Raw genomic sequence first — 18,364 nt, 5'->3', positions numbered from 1 at the left:
ATTGCTAATGCAGTGACGCATATCTTTAATCAAACATTTGTTGTAGGCAAGATTCCTAAATCTTGGAAAACAGCTTTTTTTTCACCACTCCTCAAGGGAGGTGATGGCAGTGAATTGGATCATTATTGGCCCATCTCTAAGCTCTCCTGTTTGGCTAAAATTCTAGAGTCATTGGTGAATAGGCAACTACAATCTTTTTAAACTGTTCTAGTAATCAATCTGGCTTCAGACCTAAACATAGTACTATTACAGCCACTGTACGTGTTGTAAATTATATTACTAATGCCCTAGATAATAGAAAGTACTGCGCCGCCTTGTTCATAGATTTGTCTAAAGCTTTTGACACTGTAGACCATGCGATACTTTTGGATAAGCTGTCGTCAATAGGACTGGGATTGGATGCCTGTCATTGGTTTCATGACTATCTAAAGGATAGAAGTCAGGCTGTTAGAGTTGACGGCATCCAGTCGGAGCCATTGGAGTTGGTTAAAGGGGTCCCACAAGGCTTGGTCCATTACTGTTCACTCTCTACATAAACAATATCGGTGATGAGATAAGAAAGTGTCAAATTCATTTATATGCTGATGACACTCATGTACTCTATCGCTTCAACGGCTGACCAAGCATTATCACTATTGGAGACAGATTTTAAGATATTACAAGGGTCTTTTATACAGCTGAAACTTGTTTTAAATGCAAAGAAAACACATTTTATTATTTTTAATAGGTTCAAAAAGTTGGTTAAAAATTTGCACTTTACGAGCTTAGATGGTTCTCGAATGAATCAGGTCTCTGCATATAAATACTTAGGGATATGTTTGGATGATAAACAGTCTTTTAAAATGCATATTCACAAACTTTGTAAACAGCTAAAAATCAAGCTAGGCTTCCTCTATAGAAACAGGACATGTTTGTCCCCTACAAATAGAAGACAAATTGTGCAAGCTACTTTTATGTCTGTTATAGATTATGGGGATATTACCTAGAACAACACGCTCTAGTGTTTGTCTATAAAGCAGTTCTGAATAAACTACCGTGTTATTTATCATCACTCATCAATTTTAGAATTAGAATTCCTAAAACCGGGTCTCAAGCATGGATTACACTTGAGGGCCATGTGATTTCCACAGAGTTGGGTATGGCTGCCTCTTCCTGTTACACTCCTTGCCTATGGAATAGCCTGCAGACTAAACTTAAACTTGAGACTCTTGACCCCCTGTTGCCCATTTAAAATGTTTATTGGAGGATTTTTATTTTTGTACTGCTTGTAACTGTTTCGGGTAATGCAAGTTCTTGTGCTGTTAGGGGAATAACCTGTGTGTAAATGTAATAATCTGCTGTTGTATTTTTTTTGTGTTATCTGTGATAGTTTTGTGTAGTTTCTTAATCATTGCACCTAAACTGTATGTGTAAACCAAATCAAATCAAATCAAATTTATTTATATAGCCCTTCGTACATCAGCTGATATCTCAAAGTGCTGTACAGAAACCCAGCCTAAAACCCCAAACAGCAAGCAATGCAGGTGTAGAAGCACGGTGGCTAGGAAAAACTCCCTAGAAAGGCCAATACCTAGGAAGAAACCTAGAGAGGAACCAGGCTATGTGGGGTGGCCAGTCCTCTTCTGGCTGTGCCGGGTGGAGATTATAACAGAACATGGTCAAGATGTTCAATGTTCATAAATGACCAGCATGGTCGAATAATAATAAGGCAGAACAGTTGAAACTAGAGCAGCAGCACAGTCAGGTGGAAGTTGAAACTGGAGCAGCAGCATGGCCAGGTAGACTGGGGACAGCAAGGAGTCATCATGTCAGGTAGTCCTGGGGCATGGTCCTAGGGCTCAGGTCAGTTGAAACTGGAACAGCAGCATGGCCAGGTGGACTGGGGACAGCAAGGAGTCATCATGTCAGGTAGTCCTGGGGCATGGTCCTAGGGCTCAGGTCCTCCGAGAGAGAGAAAGAAAGAGAGAAGGAGAGAATTAGAGAACGCACACTTAGATTCACACAGGACATGTAAACATGTACACGCAGGGCCCAGCTGTAAAAGAGACCTCGGTCTTAGTCTGTGTTCCTTGTTGAAATAAAGGTCTAATAATAATACACCCAATGGACTGACTGGAAAGGTGATCCCTGCAATAAAAGCTAAGACGCTAATATGTGTGTAAACTCACAGTTGTGCTATGCGAGTGTCACTGAGTAGGCTTACACCATTTCATGGGTGCAACAACCATAGGTTAGGCTCTTCAGTGCATATACTGTAAGTGTGCCCACAATATAATTCTAAAGTCTAAAACATCCACTGTGCGATTTCAACCAATTTTTACTTGTATTGTGTCAAATGAACTACTTATTGTATTTAGTTGAATTTATTTAACATTCCGACGTTGTTTAGCATTACGCAGTCCAAATATGGCATGATTCCACTATTCGTATCGGTTTGAATCACTTTCAAATGTGGACTTTTATTTTTAAGGCAAATCGCTAATCCTTATCGTAGCTAGCGTCACACAGGTGTGTGTGTGCCTCACAGTGATTGTCTTGCTGCTGCAACTTGACAGCTACTCCTCCGGAGGCGGTCACTCTAAACAAGTAAGTTATCTACCTTCTGAAGACATTTAGCTTCGACAATTGCGTGTGATGAAAATGGCAATATGATATTCTTACTGACATTTTAGTTGTGACTTTGTTTTTACTTTATTTCTTGCGCGAGTATTCACCACTTAAATTTGGTGGGTGAGCTGTTTTGAGTCATTCGCAGGCTAGCTAGCGTTAGCCAAACCATTAGCATGGCTAGCTAATTCTTTATACCTCCTCATTGGCTAGCACAGATAGCCAGCAGGCACGTCCTGTTGCCCAGTATGTGTGCTTTCACAAATGACGCTAACGTTATGTTGTGACTGCCCTGATTTTACATTCACGTTGCATGATATTTTAAGTGTTAAACTGTCATTTTCGCTAATACATCAAAATGTAACGTCGCTAGCTTGCAACATCACAATTGTGGCATGCTTTTATACGAAGTACTTGCTAGCTTAATGGCTAGTTTATTAGTTTTGAGAGGCTAGCTAGTTATCTAACTTAGTATAGACGCTAACGTTAGCTTTAGCTCCTATTGATGAAGGTGTCTTATTCCCGGGGGCGTTTGTTTAGGTCCCCACGCTTGCTCAAAACGTTGACATGCATCGCTTAATAAGGTACGGGTTTGGAAACACAAGGAACGTAGATAGTTATCTTTTAAAATCTACGAGAAATCACAAAAGGTTATTTAAATGACTACACCTTTTATAGGGTTAGTGTTCCCACACGGCCATATCTTCATGTTACTACAGCCCTTGTTTACAGGAGACTGAGCTGACCACCTGTGTTATCTATATGTGTCGAATACTCATACTAACCGTACTATTTGTGACCTAAATTGAGTATCTAGTTAGTATGCCGAAAGTTCCCGGATGTCGTACTACATCCGCCAAAATACAAAGTATACAAGCAGTGGACACTATTTCTGTGCTTTTAGGGCCCATAATGCAATTCTTCAGAAAATAGGCGTGGCTTCACTTCGTTTTCAGATTTGAAGAAATTCAGGAAAATATGCAGCCCAAGTCAAACGACAGTGAATAGTAATTAATTGCTTTATCTAATTATGAGAAATGTTAAGAAAATGTTTTGCAATGTAATGACTTTTCAAATAAGTTACCTTACGCATTATGTTGGCAGACAATTTCTTAGCTACGCTCTCCTTACCACCCGTGTAGTAACTTAAACTCACCCCATTCCGTACAAATGTGCGCAACCGTAACATTCAAATGAGGCTACAAAGAAAACGAATGGGACTGTAGCGACTGTGTTGACTTCAAAATCGGGAGTGTGAACTAGGTTTCTATTCAAGCGTTGATTGACATGGTAATGGCTCTATAGTATTGGAGAAAAGTTGAAAAAACGGACCCTCCGTTACATCTAGACGTGTCATGTCGTAACGTACAGCACGCATAAAGCAACTATTTCTGTCTTACAATATCTTTCCACCAGGTGTAGCACTTCTCTCATCCTTTAAAAACAAGAATTGGACAGTAAGGGGGGGATACCTAGTCATTTTTGCGTCATCATTGCATGCGATCATCATTCTCAAAGCCTCTGTTTACTTCTATGATCACTTTAGCACCGCCCTAAAAACCCGATTCAAAATGGACACAAACCTTCAAATAGGTATGTAATGACACATTATGTAAACTATTTATAGTGTTTTATTTACATTTTAGAGGCGATAAGGTGATAAGTTGGACAGATCGAGTGAAAAAAAGCAAATTTCCCACACGACATCTCTCCTTCTCACTATCACGCATTAGTTTTGTTTCCTCACCCGCCATTTTTAAAAAGACCCGACGGGCTTCATTGCCTGCTTGAATTATGCAGTAACGGGCAGTGTTTAGGTCATGTAATTGATTCTGTTGGAAAGGGGAGAAATTGTGCTTTAAAGTGGTATTGATTTTACAGTTGATCTGGAAGTATTACGTTTTTGTGTCGCTAAAATAAGGGCAATTGTACGGATCAAGGCGATGTACGTGTTTACATGAGTTTACGTTATATCATTACTGCATTATGTACCGGTATGTTAGCCAACTACCTAACGTTACTTGGCCACTGATACATCAAACTGGCCAGTATATTAGCTATATGCTCTCTAACTACCCAACTTTTATTAACTTGATGATTCCCGTCATTCTTAGTTGAACTAAGTGGTATAGTCTTGCGTTCTCAATGGACATTCAGGTCTGTTCGTAAATTCACACGGGTTATCTACTGCGATTTCAGAGCACCCTCGTCTGAGAGTAGGTGTGCCAGAGCACAGAATAACTGATGTATTTATGAACACTCAACACCAGTTGAATATGGCTGGTGTCTGTAAAACGGCGGCAAAAAAAGTAATTCAATTGTTGCCAGCAGCACAGTTACGGTCACCAACACTCTGGATAACATGAAAACAGCCTAACCAGCTCTGCTATGGTGAGTAAAATGGTCAGAGTGAGGTGTTCTCTCATTTGTGTCTGGAAGTAACGTAAACCCACGTAAACTCGTACATCGCCTTGGTCCGTACAATTGCCCTTATTTTAGCGCCCCAAAACATAATACTTCCAGATCAACTGTAATGTCAATACCATTGTAAAGCACAATTTCTCGCCTTTCCAACAGAATCAATTATATGACCTAAACGCTGCTATATTGTGTGATTACAAACCTATTTGAAGGTTTGTGTCGAATTTGAATCAGGTTTTTTTAACGTTAGTTAGCCAATTGGCTTGTGACTGCCTGGCAGTGTGCGCTCTGAATGCTCCGAGAGCAAAACGGTCTGAATTTACAAACGAACAATCTGAAAATGCTCTGAATTTACGAACATCAAGAGCGCACTCTGGCACTCCAGATTGAATTTAATAACACACCTGAAGTCGTAAAATGTCTAGCTAGTAATTTGCCATGCTAACAAGCTAGCAGAGTTTGCATAGCAACAGCATTAACTTCAAGTAGACAAGTGAAGCGCAAGTACGCTCAACTGAAAGGATACTGTTAATTTAGAGTATACTAAAATAAACTAATAGTATGTAGTATACAGTATGTTAGTATGGGTATTCAAACATAACTTATATCTTGCTCAGAACACCTGTGTGTAACATTAAGCATATCTGGGGAGGAAGAGTACACACATAATATGGATCTGTGTAAATCTGACACAGTAGCTAGCTAAGTGTATATTTTTGTATTTGTAAGGTTCTATCTCGCCGATATGAAAGATAAGGGGCATATGTTTCGAAAACAGTATTGCAAGCAATGATTGCCGTTCCTAAATGTTGAAAGGCAGAATCGGAATTGTAGTTTTACATGCAACCGTGGGTGAAACTAACAGCCGAAAACCTCTACTGAGATACTCAGAAAACCTCCACACCTATACTTAGCTTAGTTTCACTGAAACTTCTAGACATTGATGGTAACTTTCTACATTGTCCGTCTGTCGTTTGGTAGCTAGCTCATGGGAGGAGAGTTGTCATACACAGCTGAGAATGCACTATAACCTGCAAAAACAGTCTGTAGTATAGGCATGTCATTTTAAGATGACATTTATGAGATCATTCAATCCGAAGATAAACTAGGCCACCGTAGGTGCTGTATTTTAGACCTGAGTTGAACTCTGGTCTGGTAACATATACCCACCTTGCAAGTAATTTGACACCCTGTGCCTTTGGTTGCTTGGTGACACTTTTCCCACATCCGAGCCTATATCCGCCAATGGTAGACGGTCCTGATTAGGATGACCTTGTTTTCATCACAGAGCAGTGCTCATGAAATAATTAATTATATCCAAACCAAACATGGACTCCATGCTGTTCTCGCTTTGCACGCACACTGTTTTGTGTTTTACACCAGTTTGCCCTAGCTAATCAGCCTCGCAATATGGGCAGTGTGGCGTGTATGCGCGCAGACATTGACATCCATGTTTGTTTTTTATTTGGAGGGGGCAATCCAATTGTTAGCTTCTAACAATTGGATTGAGTTATTTCTTGTGCACTGCTCGCCGACGCAAACGAGGACCTCCTAATCAGAACAGTCTACAGATTACGTACATACCTTCCAATGTGGAACACATGGTGCTAAACAGGTAGTCATTTGCCTCATCCTTAACTAGAACTCTTCTCCAATGTTATGAGCTAAGACAGAATGTTACTGTATAAGAACTGTACTTACTGTTGTTAACTGTATACATGAGGACAGCAAGCTCTATAGAGCTACCTCAGCACCCTGACTGTATCAGGTAGTGCAGTGCATACAACCTTATTTCACAAGTCTTAGTGACCTTATACCAGAAGAACAAATACAGTAGTGGAGTTGTTTATTCTACTGAACATGAGACCTTTAGCTACTGTACTGTAGGTTCACACTTCTGCAGCACCTGATGTGTTTGCATTTTAAAGGGGTACTTCGGGATTTTGGTAATGAAGCCCTTTATCTACTTCACCCAGAGTCAGATTAACTCATCGATACCGGGTTTATGTATCTGCATCCAGTATAAACAAAGTTGGAGGTAGTTTTGCAAGCCAATGCTAACTAGCATTAGCACAATGACGTGACGTCTATGGTATCTACTAGCATGCTAGTTAGCAGTTGCGTTAACGAAATGAGTTCGTCTGACTCTGGGGAAGTAGAAAAAGGGCTTTATTGCGAACATCTTGAAGTACCCCTTTAAATGTTAACCACAGTTGCAAAGTGCCTCTCTCACACACACAGGCAGACAACTCAAGTTTAGGCTTAAATTACATCACTTGGGTCAAGGGTTATAGTATAAAGTCATGAGCCAAGACTGAACAATGTTGTGCAAACCAGCTGAAAAGTTATTATTAGGGAGGTCTCAACATTATGTGGCTTAATCTACAACTAGAAATGGTACGCTAATATTCGGATATTTTAAGTACATGGGCCTAGCAGCAGTAGTTTGCTATTCTTTGGAAGCAAAAACGCTGCTTGGAGAAAAGCTACATGCAGTGCTCAAATGCTTACTCACTCTGTCTACCCTCTTCCTTTCCTTCTGAGGTTTCTGTTTCTCACCCTGTTTTCTAGCTAGAAGATGCACTCTTAGTCAACTGGTGTCAGGCAGGCCATGCAGAAGTGACAGACCTGTGTGTTCCCCACTTCACTGCAACTTATTTCCCAGAGGCAGGAAAGTTGCTGTCACCAGTTGCTGTAACCAAGCAGCAAGCCTCGCTCTCCACAGGAACTCAGGATGATGTCATAGCCCCGGGCTGTAGGGCTTTAGATAGACTTTACCCATCCTTAGATCAAGCTGATCCTAACTGTTATAGGTCTGTTTCTATTTTGCCCTGTTTATTGACAATTTCTTCAAACACTTTTGATAATCAACTGACTGGCTTTCTTGATGTCTATAGTATTCTCTTGGGTATGCAATCTGGTTTCCGCTCATGTTATGGATGTCACTTCAACCTTAAAGGTCCTCAATGATGTCACCATTGCCCTTGAGTCTAAGCAATATTGTGCTGCTATTTTTATTGACTTGGCCAAAGCTTTTGATATTGTAGACCATTCCATTCTTGTGGGCCGACTAAGGAGTATTGGGGTCTTTGGCCTGGTTTGCTAACTACCTCTCTCAAAGAATGCATTGTATAAAGTCAGAACATCTGCTGTCTCAGCTACTGCCTATCACCAAGGGAGTACCCCAAGGCTCGATCCTAGGCCCCACGTGCTTCTCAATTTACATCAACAACATAGCTCAGGCAGCAGGAAGCTCTCCTCCATTTATACACATACATGTTATTCAATCATTGCACCCACACTGCTCGCGCGCGCAACGAGCGTCTGCGTTGCCTAGCTCTAAAATAGAAGTCAGTTCTATTTTAGTGCAAGTGCATGTCCTGCCTCTCCCATCTCCTCATTGGTTTATAGAAGCAGATACTCATGAACTGAGTTCGGTCGGTCGTCGTGGTAATACTATGAAAGTTAGATGCCAATTGCCATATAAAGTCCAAAGAAGAAAAAGCCTGGAAAGAGATGACTAGAAACCATTTGGTTGATCTTTTTATGTGTGGATTAATTGTCAGAGTAGAGGACCTTGTGCACTTCAGCTAAAATAACAACTCAACATTTATATCCCAGGAAAAATTAGCTAGCAACAGCAAGCTAGCTAAATAGGACAAATTAGCTAGCTAAATTACCACAAATGTTTAATGCTTTTTGACCTGTCCCCAAATTAATATAATTGGTTCAGAGTTTTCGATATTTAAACCTGCGTGATCGCGTTTGGTGTGGGGGGGACAAAATCAATTTGTGCACGATGGTGTCCGGTTTGGGTATGGTATTAGTGTCCAATACGCTTTCTCTACCCGTAACCTTGTTCTGAACACCTCCAAAACAAAGGTCATGGTTTGGTTAGAAGAATGCCCCTCTTCCCACAGGTGTTATTACTACCCCTGAGGGTTTAGAGCTTGAGGTAGTCCCCTTGTACAAGTACTTGAGAGTATGGCTAGACGGTGCACTGTCCTTCTCTTATCAAAGCTGCAGGGTAAATCTAAACTTGGTTTCCTCTATCGTAATCGCTCCTCTTTCACCCCACCCCAGCTGCCAAACTAACCCTGATTCAGATGATCATCCAACCCATTCTAGATTACGGAGACATCATTTATAGATCGGCAGGTAAGGGTGCTCTCGAGCGGCTAGATGTTCTTTACCATTCTGACATCAGATTTGCCAGCAATGCTCCTTATAGGACACATCACTGCACTCTACTCCACTGTACTCTACTACTCTACTCCTCTGTAAAATGGTCATCTCTGTATACCTGTCACAAGACCCACTGGTCGATGTTTATTTATAAAATCCTCTTAGGCCTCACTCCCTCATATCTAAGATATCTTCTGCTGCCCTCATCCTCCACATACAACACCCGTTCTGCCAGTCACATTCTGATAAAGATCCCCAAAGCACACACATCCCTGGGTCACTCCACTTTTCAGTTCGCTGCAGCTAGCGACTGGAACGAGCTGCAACAAACACTCAAACTGGACAGTTTTATCTCAATCTCTTTGTTTAAAGACCCAATCATGGACACTTACTGACAGTTTTAGCTGCTTTGTGTGATGTATCGTTGTCTCTACCTTCTTGCCCTTTGTGCTGTTGTCTGTGCCCAATAATGTTTCTACCATGTTTTGTCCTGCTACCATGTTCTCATGTTGTGTTGCCTTGCTATATTGTTGTTTTAAGTCTCTCTTTATGTAGTGTTGTGATGAGTGTTTTGTCCTATATTTTTTAACCTATTTTTAATCCCAGGCCCCCGTCCCCGCAAGAGGCCTTTTGGTATGCTGTCATTGTAAATAAGAATATGTTTTTAACTGACTTGCCTAGTTAAATAAATAAATATTTTTATATCACAACTGGATAGGGATGCAAGGCCAATGAAACGTTGTTGCCCCACCTAAAAGGATTTAGACTTGCCTTGAATAACCTAGATGGATCAGCTCAATCGTTTTAGACGGAAGCCTAATAAAACCACCCATGGGCCAAATTCGACCTGCTGGCCGCCAGTTAGGGAACTCTTGGGTATGGTTTTATTTTGCTCTGATAACCAAAACCGAGTGAAATGTTTAGGCTAGATGACTAATCTTTGTATAATTTGTCCCTGTACTTGCAACTATGGCTGCCTAGCTCTATTAGTCATGTGCATTTGAAGCGTGGGCTATCATTGGATGATCTAGCTTACCTAAAGATCAACACCTTAGCCTAAATGGGTGTAACCGATGAACGTTTTGGGTTTAGAGCTTCTTGTCTTATTGGGGCAGTACAAGGAGGCAGTTTCACCTGTAAGGCAGAAACTAAAGGGAAACCTCTGCCCACACAACCAGTTAGACTAGTTAAATGGCTCAAGTGTTGTCTTATGTGGTAAGGTCTATTGATGTCAATTGTTTTCACCACTCCCTAATGTAAGTATAGGTCTAAACTGTAGTGAACGATGTAAGATGGGTAGTTGGCCTACTGTAGCAAAGGCCTGGATTTGCCCCTCAGATAGCTTGTACTGTGTGTGCAGTAATGAATGTGTGAGTGAACTTGTGAAGCTGTTAGTTCAGGTAACCACACACAGACAAGTTTGAAACTAGGCCTACAGAGGAGGCCAGCTGTCTAAAGGCGAGCCTAATATCACCAGGGCACTACGCAGACTTTCTTTACAGGGAGCACGTGTGTACCTAAGTAGAAACATTTGAAGCGCCCAAAAATTAATTTGGGACCACAATGAAAGATAGTTGAGGTAATAAAGCTAGAACACATCAATTTTCTAGGCGTACTGGTGCTCCTAAATTAACATTCCATATTGCGCAGAAAAATATTAAGGTGTGTAGACAGGATTGCACTTACACAATTTAAAAAAAGACAGGATTGTAAAAGTGACTTGTTTGCTAAAGCTTCCAGGGCAAAATGTAGGACTGGTCAATGGCAGTGCCAAAAGCCTTTCACTTTCTACACTTGTGCTCAGCATAACAAGGGCAACACAGTCACAGATAAGAGGCAGGCCTACAGGTTAAATTGCTTGTAACGGTTCCTAACATTCTATAAGAGTAAATCGAGTTGTCCTAACCTGTCACACTGCTGTAACAGTTGAGCACTGAATACCTACAGCATTTTGATATAGGTTAGACCTCGTCAAATCTTTTTTAAATCTCTGTACTTTAATTGCGTATAACTGGGAACATTCATCCTTTTACCCCTCTGCAGTTTTTAATGGATGTAATTGAATGAGTGTGATGGGAGCACATGACTCTGCAGCTACAGTTGTGTGTGTGTGTGTGTGTGTGTGTGCTCGCTCTTTCACCAGTAAGGGTTAAGGACTCAATCGCTTCACATAGGCTAGCTTATTCCACATGTTACACTTGGTTTGGCCTAGGTGGCTACTGGCTAGCAAACTTGTTAGCAAACAAGCAACCAAGTGGCTTCACTCTACCAGGCTAATAACAACTCCTGGCTGTCGCTGCGTCTGCTGAATTTCAAGGTAAATATGTCTTCAGAGTAAGGTCTTTGTATTAGAACAGCACTGCTTTTCACTCAACAGGCACCGTAACAGGTCTTTGAGTTGAAAAACCAGCAAGGCCATGACTACAGTGTGAGACCACGGCTCGTAGTCTTGATAAGCTTCGTATGTGATGTTTTTTTTTTTATACATTAGGCTGTGTAAGGTTTCGGTTCAGCATTTCTCTAAAAGCCTATTCCTGCCTGGTCTCTGGAATTACTGTAAAGCAATTTACAGACTTGAAATATCTTTTTACTCCGTCAGTGCACTCTCTCTCGGCAACGTATTCCGATCATAACTCTTGTGGGTGATACCACTGATGCTCAGCCACAACATTGGTCACCCGAACCAGGTTTGATTTGATCTTGTCAAGATGTGAGTGTCAGGATAAACAACAAGGCTATCACAAGCTATGTTTATCCTACAGCTCTTGTAAGAGCAGAAAAAAACTATGCAGTCCTCAAACAGGAGTCATCATCCTCTACATCATCAAAACAAAGTGAAGAGCCAAGGCCTGTTTTTGTTAAACTGATAGGCTTACTTTAGTGAGTTTTGAGGTCAGCAAATGTTAGACCTAAGTGTAATTTGACTGCTGAATCGACAATATCTATTTCGGATATAGGGCTTTGAGGGACGGAAATGTCAGGCTTGGGTACTCTGTCAGCTTAGGCAGGATGCCCTCCACTCCAGTTTTAAATTAGGCCTTTCCCTAGGTGACTGGTGATTTGTGGGATGACTTGTCAAATTGACCTGTTCACTTTTAATATGATTCAGTGAGTCTCGTTTGATCTGTATTTCTAGCATCTTGGTTACTCCTGTAAGGTAATAATTGGAAATGAATTTGATAATGCTTCTTCACTAGATACTGTCATGATGTGACAAACTGAAGGTTACTCCCTTCTTAAATGCGTAAGGCTAGGCCTGGGCTATACGCTTTCTATACCGTAATTACAATCCAACTGTACTGAAATGCATGTGTTGTGTTTCATTCAGGGCTGCAGCAGCAGGAGGCTGAGCAGAAGGGTACTGTGAGGTGAAGCAGCAGACAGAGGGGCAGAGCGCTGGCCCCTGGGGCTCCTGGCTAACCATGGACGACACCTCCTCTCTGGGCAAAGTGAGCGGCTCCACCGAATCCGTGGCCACCGTCACCAGCGAGGAGTTTGTGCTGGTGCAGCCGTCCGCCGGAGGATCCCCCTCGGGCTCAGAGGGCAAGCCCAGACTCAAGGTGGGCCTCCGCCCCGATCAGTCACACAGACAAAACATGGAAACACACACACATAATTAAAACAAAATGATTACTTCTATTGATTATTCCTATATAATTAATTCTACTAGAAAGCAATTGTCTCTTCTGAAAGCCAGGCTAGTTCACACACTATTTTTATTTAATTGTTATTTAACTAGGCAAGTCAGTTAAGAACAAATTCTTATCTACAATGCCGGCCTACCAAAAGGCCTCCTGCGGGGACGGGTGCCTGGGATGGAAATAAATACAATATAGGACCAAACACACATCACAACCAGAGAGACAACACAACACTACATAAAGTGAGACCTAAGACAACAACATAGCAAGGCAGCACATGACAACACTGCATGGTAGCAACACAACATGGTAGCAGCACAAAACATGGTACAAACATTATTGGGCACAGTCAACAGCACAAAGGTTGAGAAAACAATACATCACACAAAGCAGCCACAACTCTCAGTAAGAGTGTCCATTATTGAGTCTTTGAATGAAGAGATTGAGATAAAAATGTCCAGTTTGAGTCTTTGTTGCAGCTCGTTCCAGTTGCTAGCTGCAGCTTATTGAAAAGAGGAGCGACCCAGGGATGTTTGCTTTGGGGACCTTAAACAGAATGTGACTGGCAGAATGGGTGTTGAGGATGAGGGCTGCAGTAGATATCTCAGATAGGCAGTGAGGCCTAAGGTTTTATTTTATTAATACGCATCAACCAGTGGGTCTTGCGATGGGTATACAGAGATGACCAGTTTACAGAGGAGTATACAGTGCAGTGATGTCCTATAAGGAGCATAGGTGGCAAATCTGATGGCCGAATGGTAAAGAACATCTAGTCGCTCGAGAGCACCCTTACCTGCCGATCTATAAATGATGTCTCCGTAATCTAGAATGGGTAGGATGGTCATCTGAATCAGGGTTAGTTTGGCAGCTGGGGTGAAAGAGGAACGATTACGCTAGAGGAAACCATGTCTAGATTTAACTTTAGCCTGCAGCTTTGATATGTGCTGAGAGAAGGACAGTGCACTGTCTAGCCATACTCCCAAGTACTTGTATGAGGTGACTACCTCAAGCTCTAAACCCTCAGGGGTAGTAATAACACCTGTTGGAAGAGGGGCATTCTTCTTACCAAAACACATGACCTTTGTTTTGGAGGTGTTCAGAACATGGTTAAGGGTAGAGAAAGCTTATTGGACACTAAGAAAGCATTGTTGTAGAGCATTTAGCACAACATCCAGAGAGGGGCCAGCTGAGTATAAGACTGTATCATCTGCATATAAATGGATGAGAGAGCTTCCAACTGCCTGAGCTATGTTGTAAATTGAGAAGAGCGTGGGGCCTAGGATTGAGCCTTGGGGTATTTCCTTGGTGACAGGCAGTGGCTGAGATGGCAGATTACACTACACAGGGTTTCACCTCTCAATTCCTTCCTTTCCTCAGATGTCCTGCAATGGGAATGAACAGCTGGAGAGAGCCATGGAGGAGGTGCTGGATGACGACGTGGTGAAAGAGGAGATTAGTGGAGGAGCAGTAGCAGAGGAGAGAACAGAGGCTTTTCAGGAGTCATTGACCTCCATAGCCCCCGGTCCACAGACACGAACCCAGGGCTTTGCGCTGGACCCAACACCTGCAGGTACTGTCAGCACTACACCTCTCACCCCTTAGGGCAATGAATCAGTCTGTGATCTATGGAAAAGTTAACGCATGAGCATCTCAATGTACAGAATCAGACATGCCATATCAATATATCTACAGTGCCTTGCGAAAGTATTCGGGCCCCCTTGAACTTTGCGACCTTTTGCCACATTTCCGGCTTCAAACATAAAGATATAAAACTGTATTTTTTTGTGAAGAATCAACAACAAGTGGGACACAATCATGAAGTGGAACGACATTTATTGGATATTTCAAACTTTTTTAACAAATCAAAAACTGAATAATTGGGCGTGCAAAGTTATTCAGCCCCTTTACTTTCAGTGCAGCAAACTCTCTCCAGAAGTTCAGTGAGGATCTCTGAATGATCCAATGTTGACCTAAATGACTAATGATGATAAATACAATCCACCTGTGTGTAATCAAGTCTCCGTATAAATGCACCTGCACTGTGATATTCTCAGAGGTCCGTTAAAAGCGCAGAGAGCATCATGAAGAACAAGGAACACACCAGGCAGGTCCGAGATACTGTTGTGAAGAAGTTTAAAGCCGGATTTGGATACAAAAAGATTTCCCAAGCTTTAAACATCCCAAGGAGCACTGTGCAAGCGATAATATTGAAATGGAAGGAGTATCAGACCACTGCAAATCTACCAAGACCTGGCCGTCCCTCTAAACTTTCAGCTCATACAAGGAGAAGACTGATCAGAGATGCAGCCAAGAGGCCCATGATCACTCTGGATGAACTGCAGAGATCTACAGCTGAGGTGGGAGACTCTGTCCATAGGACAACAATCAGTCGTATATTGCACAAATCTGGCCTTTATGGAAGAGTGGCAAGACGAAAGCCATTTCTTAAAGATATCCATAAAAAGTGTCGTTTAAAGTTTGCCACAAGCCACCTGGGAGACACACCAAACATGTGGAAGAAGGTCAGATGAAACCAAAATTGAACTTTTTGGCAACAATGCAAAACGTTATGTTTGGCGTAAAAGCAACACAGCTCACACACCATCCCCACTGTCAAACATGGTGGTGGCAGCATCATGGTTTGGGCCTGTTTTTCTTCAGCAGTGACAGGGAAGATGGTTAAAATTGATGGGAAGATGGATGGAGCCAAATACAGGACCATTCTGGAAGAAAACCGGATGGAGTCTGCAAAAGACCTGAGACTGGGACGGAGATTTGTCTTCCAACAACACAATGATCCAAAACATAAAGCAAAATCTACAATGGAATGGTTTAAAAATAAACATATCCAGGTGGAATGGCCAAGTCAAAGTCCAGACCTGAATCCAATCGAGAATCTGTGGAAAGAACTGAAAACTGCTGTTCACAAATGCTCTCCATCCAACCTCACTGAGCTCGAGCTGTTTTGCAAGGAGGAATGGGAAAAAATGTCAGTCTCTCGATGTGCAAAACTGATAGAGACATACCCCAAGCGACTTACAGCTGTAATCGCAGCAAAAGGTGGTGCTACAAAGTATTAACTTAAGGGGGCTGAATAATTTTGCGCGCCCAATTTTTCAGTTTTTGATTTGTTAAAAAAGTTTGAAATATCCAATAAATGTCGTTCCACTTCATGATTGTGTCCCACTTGTTGTTGATTCTTCACAAAAAAATACAGTTTTATATCTTTATGTTTGAAGCCTGAAATGTGGCAAAAGGTCGCAAAGTTCAAGGGGGCTGAATACTTTCGCAAGGCACTGTATATAGATTGTTTAAAAAAAAAATAAGCATAGGAACTGAGAAGTGGTCTGTGGTCACCACCTGCAGAACCACTCCTTTATTGGGGGTGTCTTGCTTAAATGCCTATAATTTCCACCTGTTGTCTATTCCATTTGCACAACAGCATGTGAAATTTATTGTCAATCAGTGTTGCTTCCTAAGTGGACAGTTTGGTTTCACAGAAGTGTGATTGACTTGGAGTTACATTGTGTTGTTTAAGGGTTCCCTTAATTTTTTGAGCAGTGTATATTACATTACTCTGGGTCTTCTTTCTTGTGGCGGTTGTCATGAGAGCTAGTTTCATCATAGCTCTCATTGATGGTTTTTGTGAAGATGGAGCCTGGAGGGGATGGCTGCTGTTTTATTAGCTCTTATCCTGTCCTATTTTGTTATTTTTTTCGCTTTGTTCGTAACTTGTTTAGTACATAATGTTGCTGCTACCGTCTCTTATGACCGAAAAGAGTTTCTGAACATCAGAACTGCGATTACTCACCTCAAATTGGACAAAGTTTTCTTTAATGATTCGGATGGGAAGGATATACTCCAAACACCCGAACAGGCCCTCATCCCTGTCATTCGCTGGAGAAAACTGAGATTTTGCAGAAAGAGATCAGGGTGCCTTGTGATTATCAGGCGACGAGTGGCTAATCTGCCTTTGCCCTCCGTACTGCTATCTGACGTTCAATCGCTGGAAAATAAATGGGACAAATTGAAACCACGTACATCCTACCAACGGGACATTTAAAAACTGTAATATCTTATGTTTTACTGAGTAGTGGCTGAACGACGACATTAATAACATACAGCTGGCGAGTTATACACTATCGGCAGGATAGAACAGCAACCTCTGGTAAGACATGGGCGGGGGTCTATGCATATTTGTAAACAACTGGTGTACGATATCTAAGCAAGTTTTGAGGTCTTGCTCACTTGAGGTAATGTGGTCTACAGCTTATCATGGGATACTCTTATCTACCTAGAGTTTTCATCTGTATTTTCTGTAGCTGTCTATAAACCACCACAGACCGGTGCTGGCACTAAAACCGCAAACTAAATGAGCTGTATACCGCCATAAGCAAACAGGAAAATGCTCATCCAGAGGCTTTAATGCAGGGTAACTTAAATCAGTTTTACCTAATTTATTGTCAGCATGTTAGGAAAATAACTCTAGACCACCTTTACTCCACACACAGAGATGCGTTGGAAGAGGGGCATCACATCAGTCACTGGCTTCATTAATAAGTGCATTGATGACGTCGTCTCCACTGTGACTGTACCCCAACCAGAAGCCATGAATTACAGTCAACATCTGCGCTGAGCTAAAGGGTAGAGCTGCCGCTTTCAAGGAGCGGGACTCTAACCCAGAAGCTTATAAGAAATCCCGCTATGCCCTCCGATGAACCATCAAACAGGCAAAGCGTCAATACAGGACTAAGATCGAAACTTACTAGACACTACATCCAGTCCAATCCTGTACTCCCTGTTCACTCATGACTGCGCGACTCCAACACCATCATTAAATTTGCCGATGGCACAACATTCTTAGGCCTGATCACTGACGAAGAAGAGACAGCTTATGGGGAGGAGGTCAGAGACCTGGCTGTGTGGTGCAAGGACAACAACCTCTCCCTCAAATTGATCAAGACAAAGGAGATGATTGTGGACTACAGGAAAAGGAGTACCGAGCACACCCCCATTCTCATCGACGGGGCTGTAGTGGAGCAGGTTGAGAGCTTCAAGTTCCTTGGCGTCCACATCACCAACAAACTAACATGGTCCAAGCACACCAAGACAGTTGTGAAGAGGGCACGACAAAACCTATTCCCCCTCAGGAGACTGAAAAGATTAGTTAAGGGTCCTCAGATCCTCAAAAAGGTTCTACAGCTGCACCATCGAGAGCATCCTGACGGGGTGCATCACTGCCTGGTATGGCAACTGCTCGGCCTCTACCGCAAGGCACTACAGAGGGTAGTGCGTACGGCCCAGTACATCACCGGGGCCAAGCTTCCTGCCATCCAGGACCTCTATACCAGATGGTGTCACAGGAAGGCCCTAAAAATTGTCAAAGACTAAAGCCACACTATTCATAGACTGTTCTCTCTGCTACCGCACGACAAGCAGTACTGGAGTGCCAACACTAGGTCCAAGAGGCTTCAAAACAGCTTCTACCCCCAAGCCATAAGACTCCTGAA

At 42.2% G+C, this 18,364-nt stretch overlaps 1 protein-coding gene across 2 annotated transcripts in view; it reads left to right on the top strand.

Annotated features, from left to right (window-relative positions):
- Positions 1 to 2,490: 2,490 nt before the first annotated feature.
- Positions 2,491 to 18,364, top strand: part of LOC109902324 (rab GTPase-activating protein 1-like) — a 162,881-nt gene continuing 147,007 nt past the window's right edge. The window contains exons 1-3 of one of the 2 annotated variants that reach the window (XM_031786313.1): positions 2,491 to 2,586; positions 12,542 to 12,773; positions 14,232 to 14,424. In XM_031786313.1, coding sequence (XP_031642173.1) covers positions 12,636 to 12,773; positions 14,232 to 14,424 — 331 coding nt within the window. In that variant the 5' untranslated portion in view covers positions 2,491 to 2,586; positions 12,542 to 12,635. The remainder of the gene's footprint in view (positions 2,587 to 12,541; positions 12,774 to 14,231; positions 14,425 to 18,364) is intronic. The other variant, XM_031786311.1, reaches the window with a different exon arrangement.

The sequence above is a fragment of the Oncorhynchus kisutch genome, linkage group LG13, assembly GCF_002021735.2.
Source record: "Oncorhynchus kisutch isolate 150728-3 linkage group LG13, Okis_V2, whole genome shotgun sequence".
NCBI lineage: Eukaryota > Metazoa > Chordata > Actinopteri > Salmoniformes > Salmonidae > Oncorhynchus > Oncorhynchus kisutch.
Note: the sequence above shows the minus strand (reverse complement) of the source record. Positions and strands in the feature narration are given on the sequence as shown.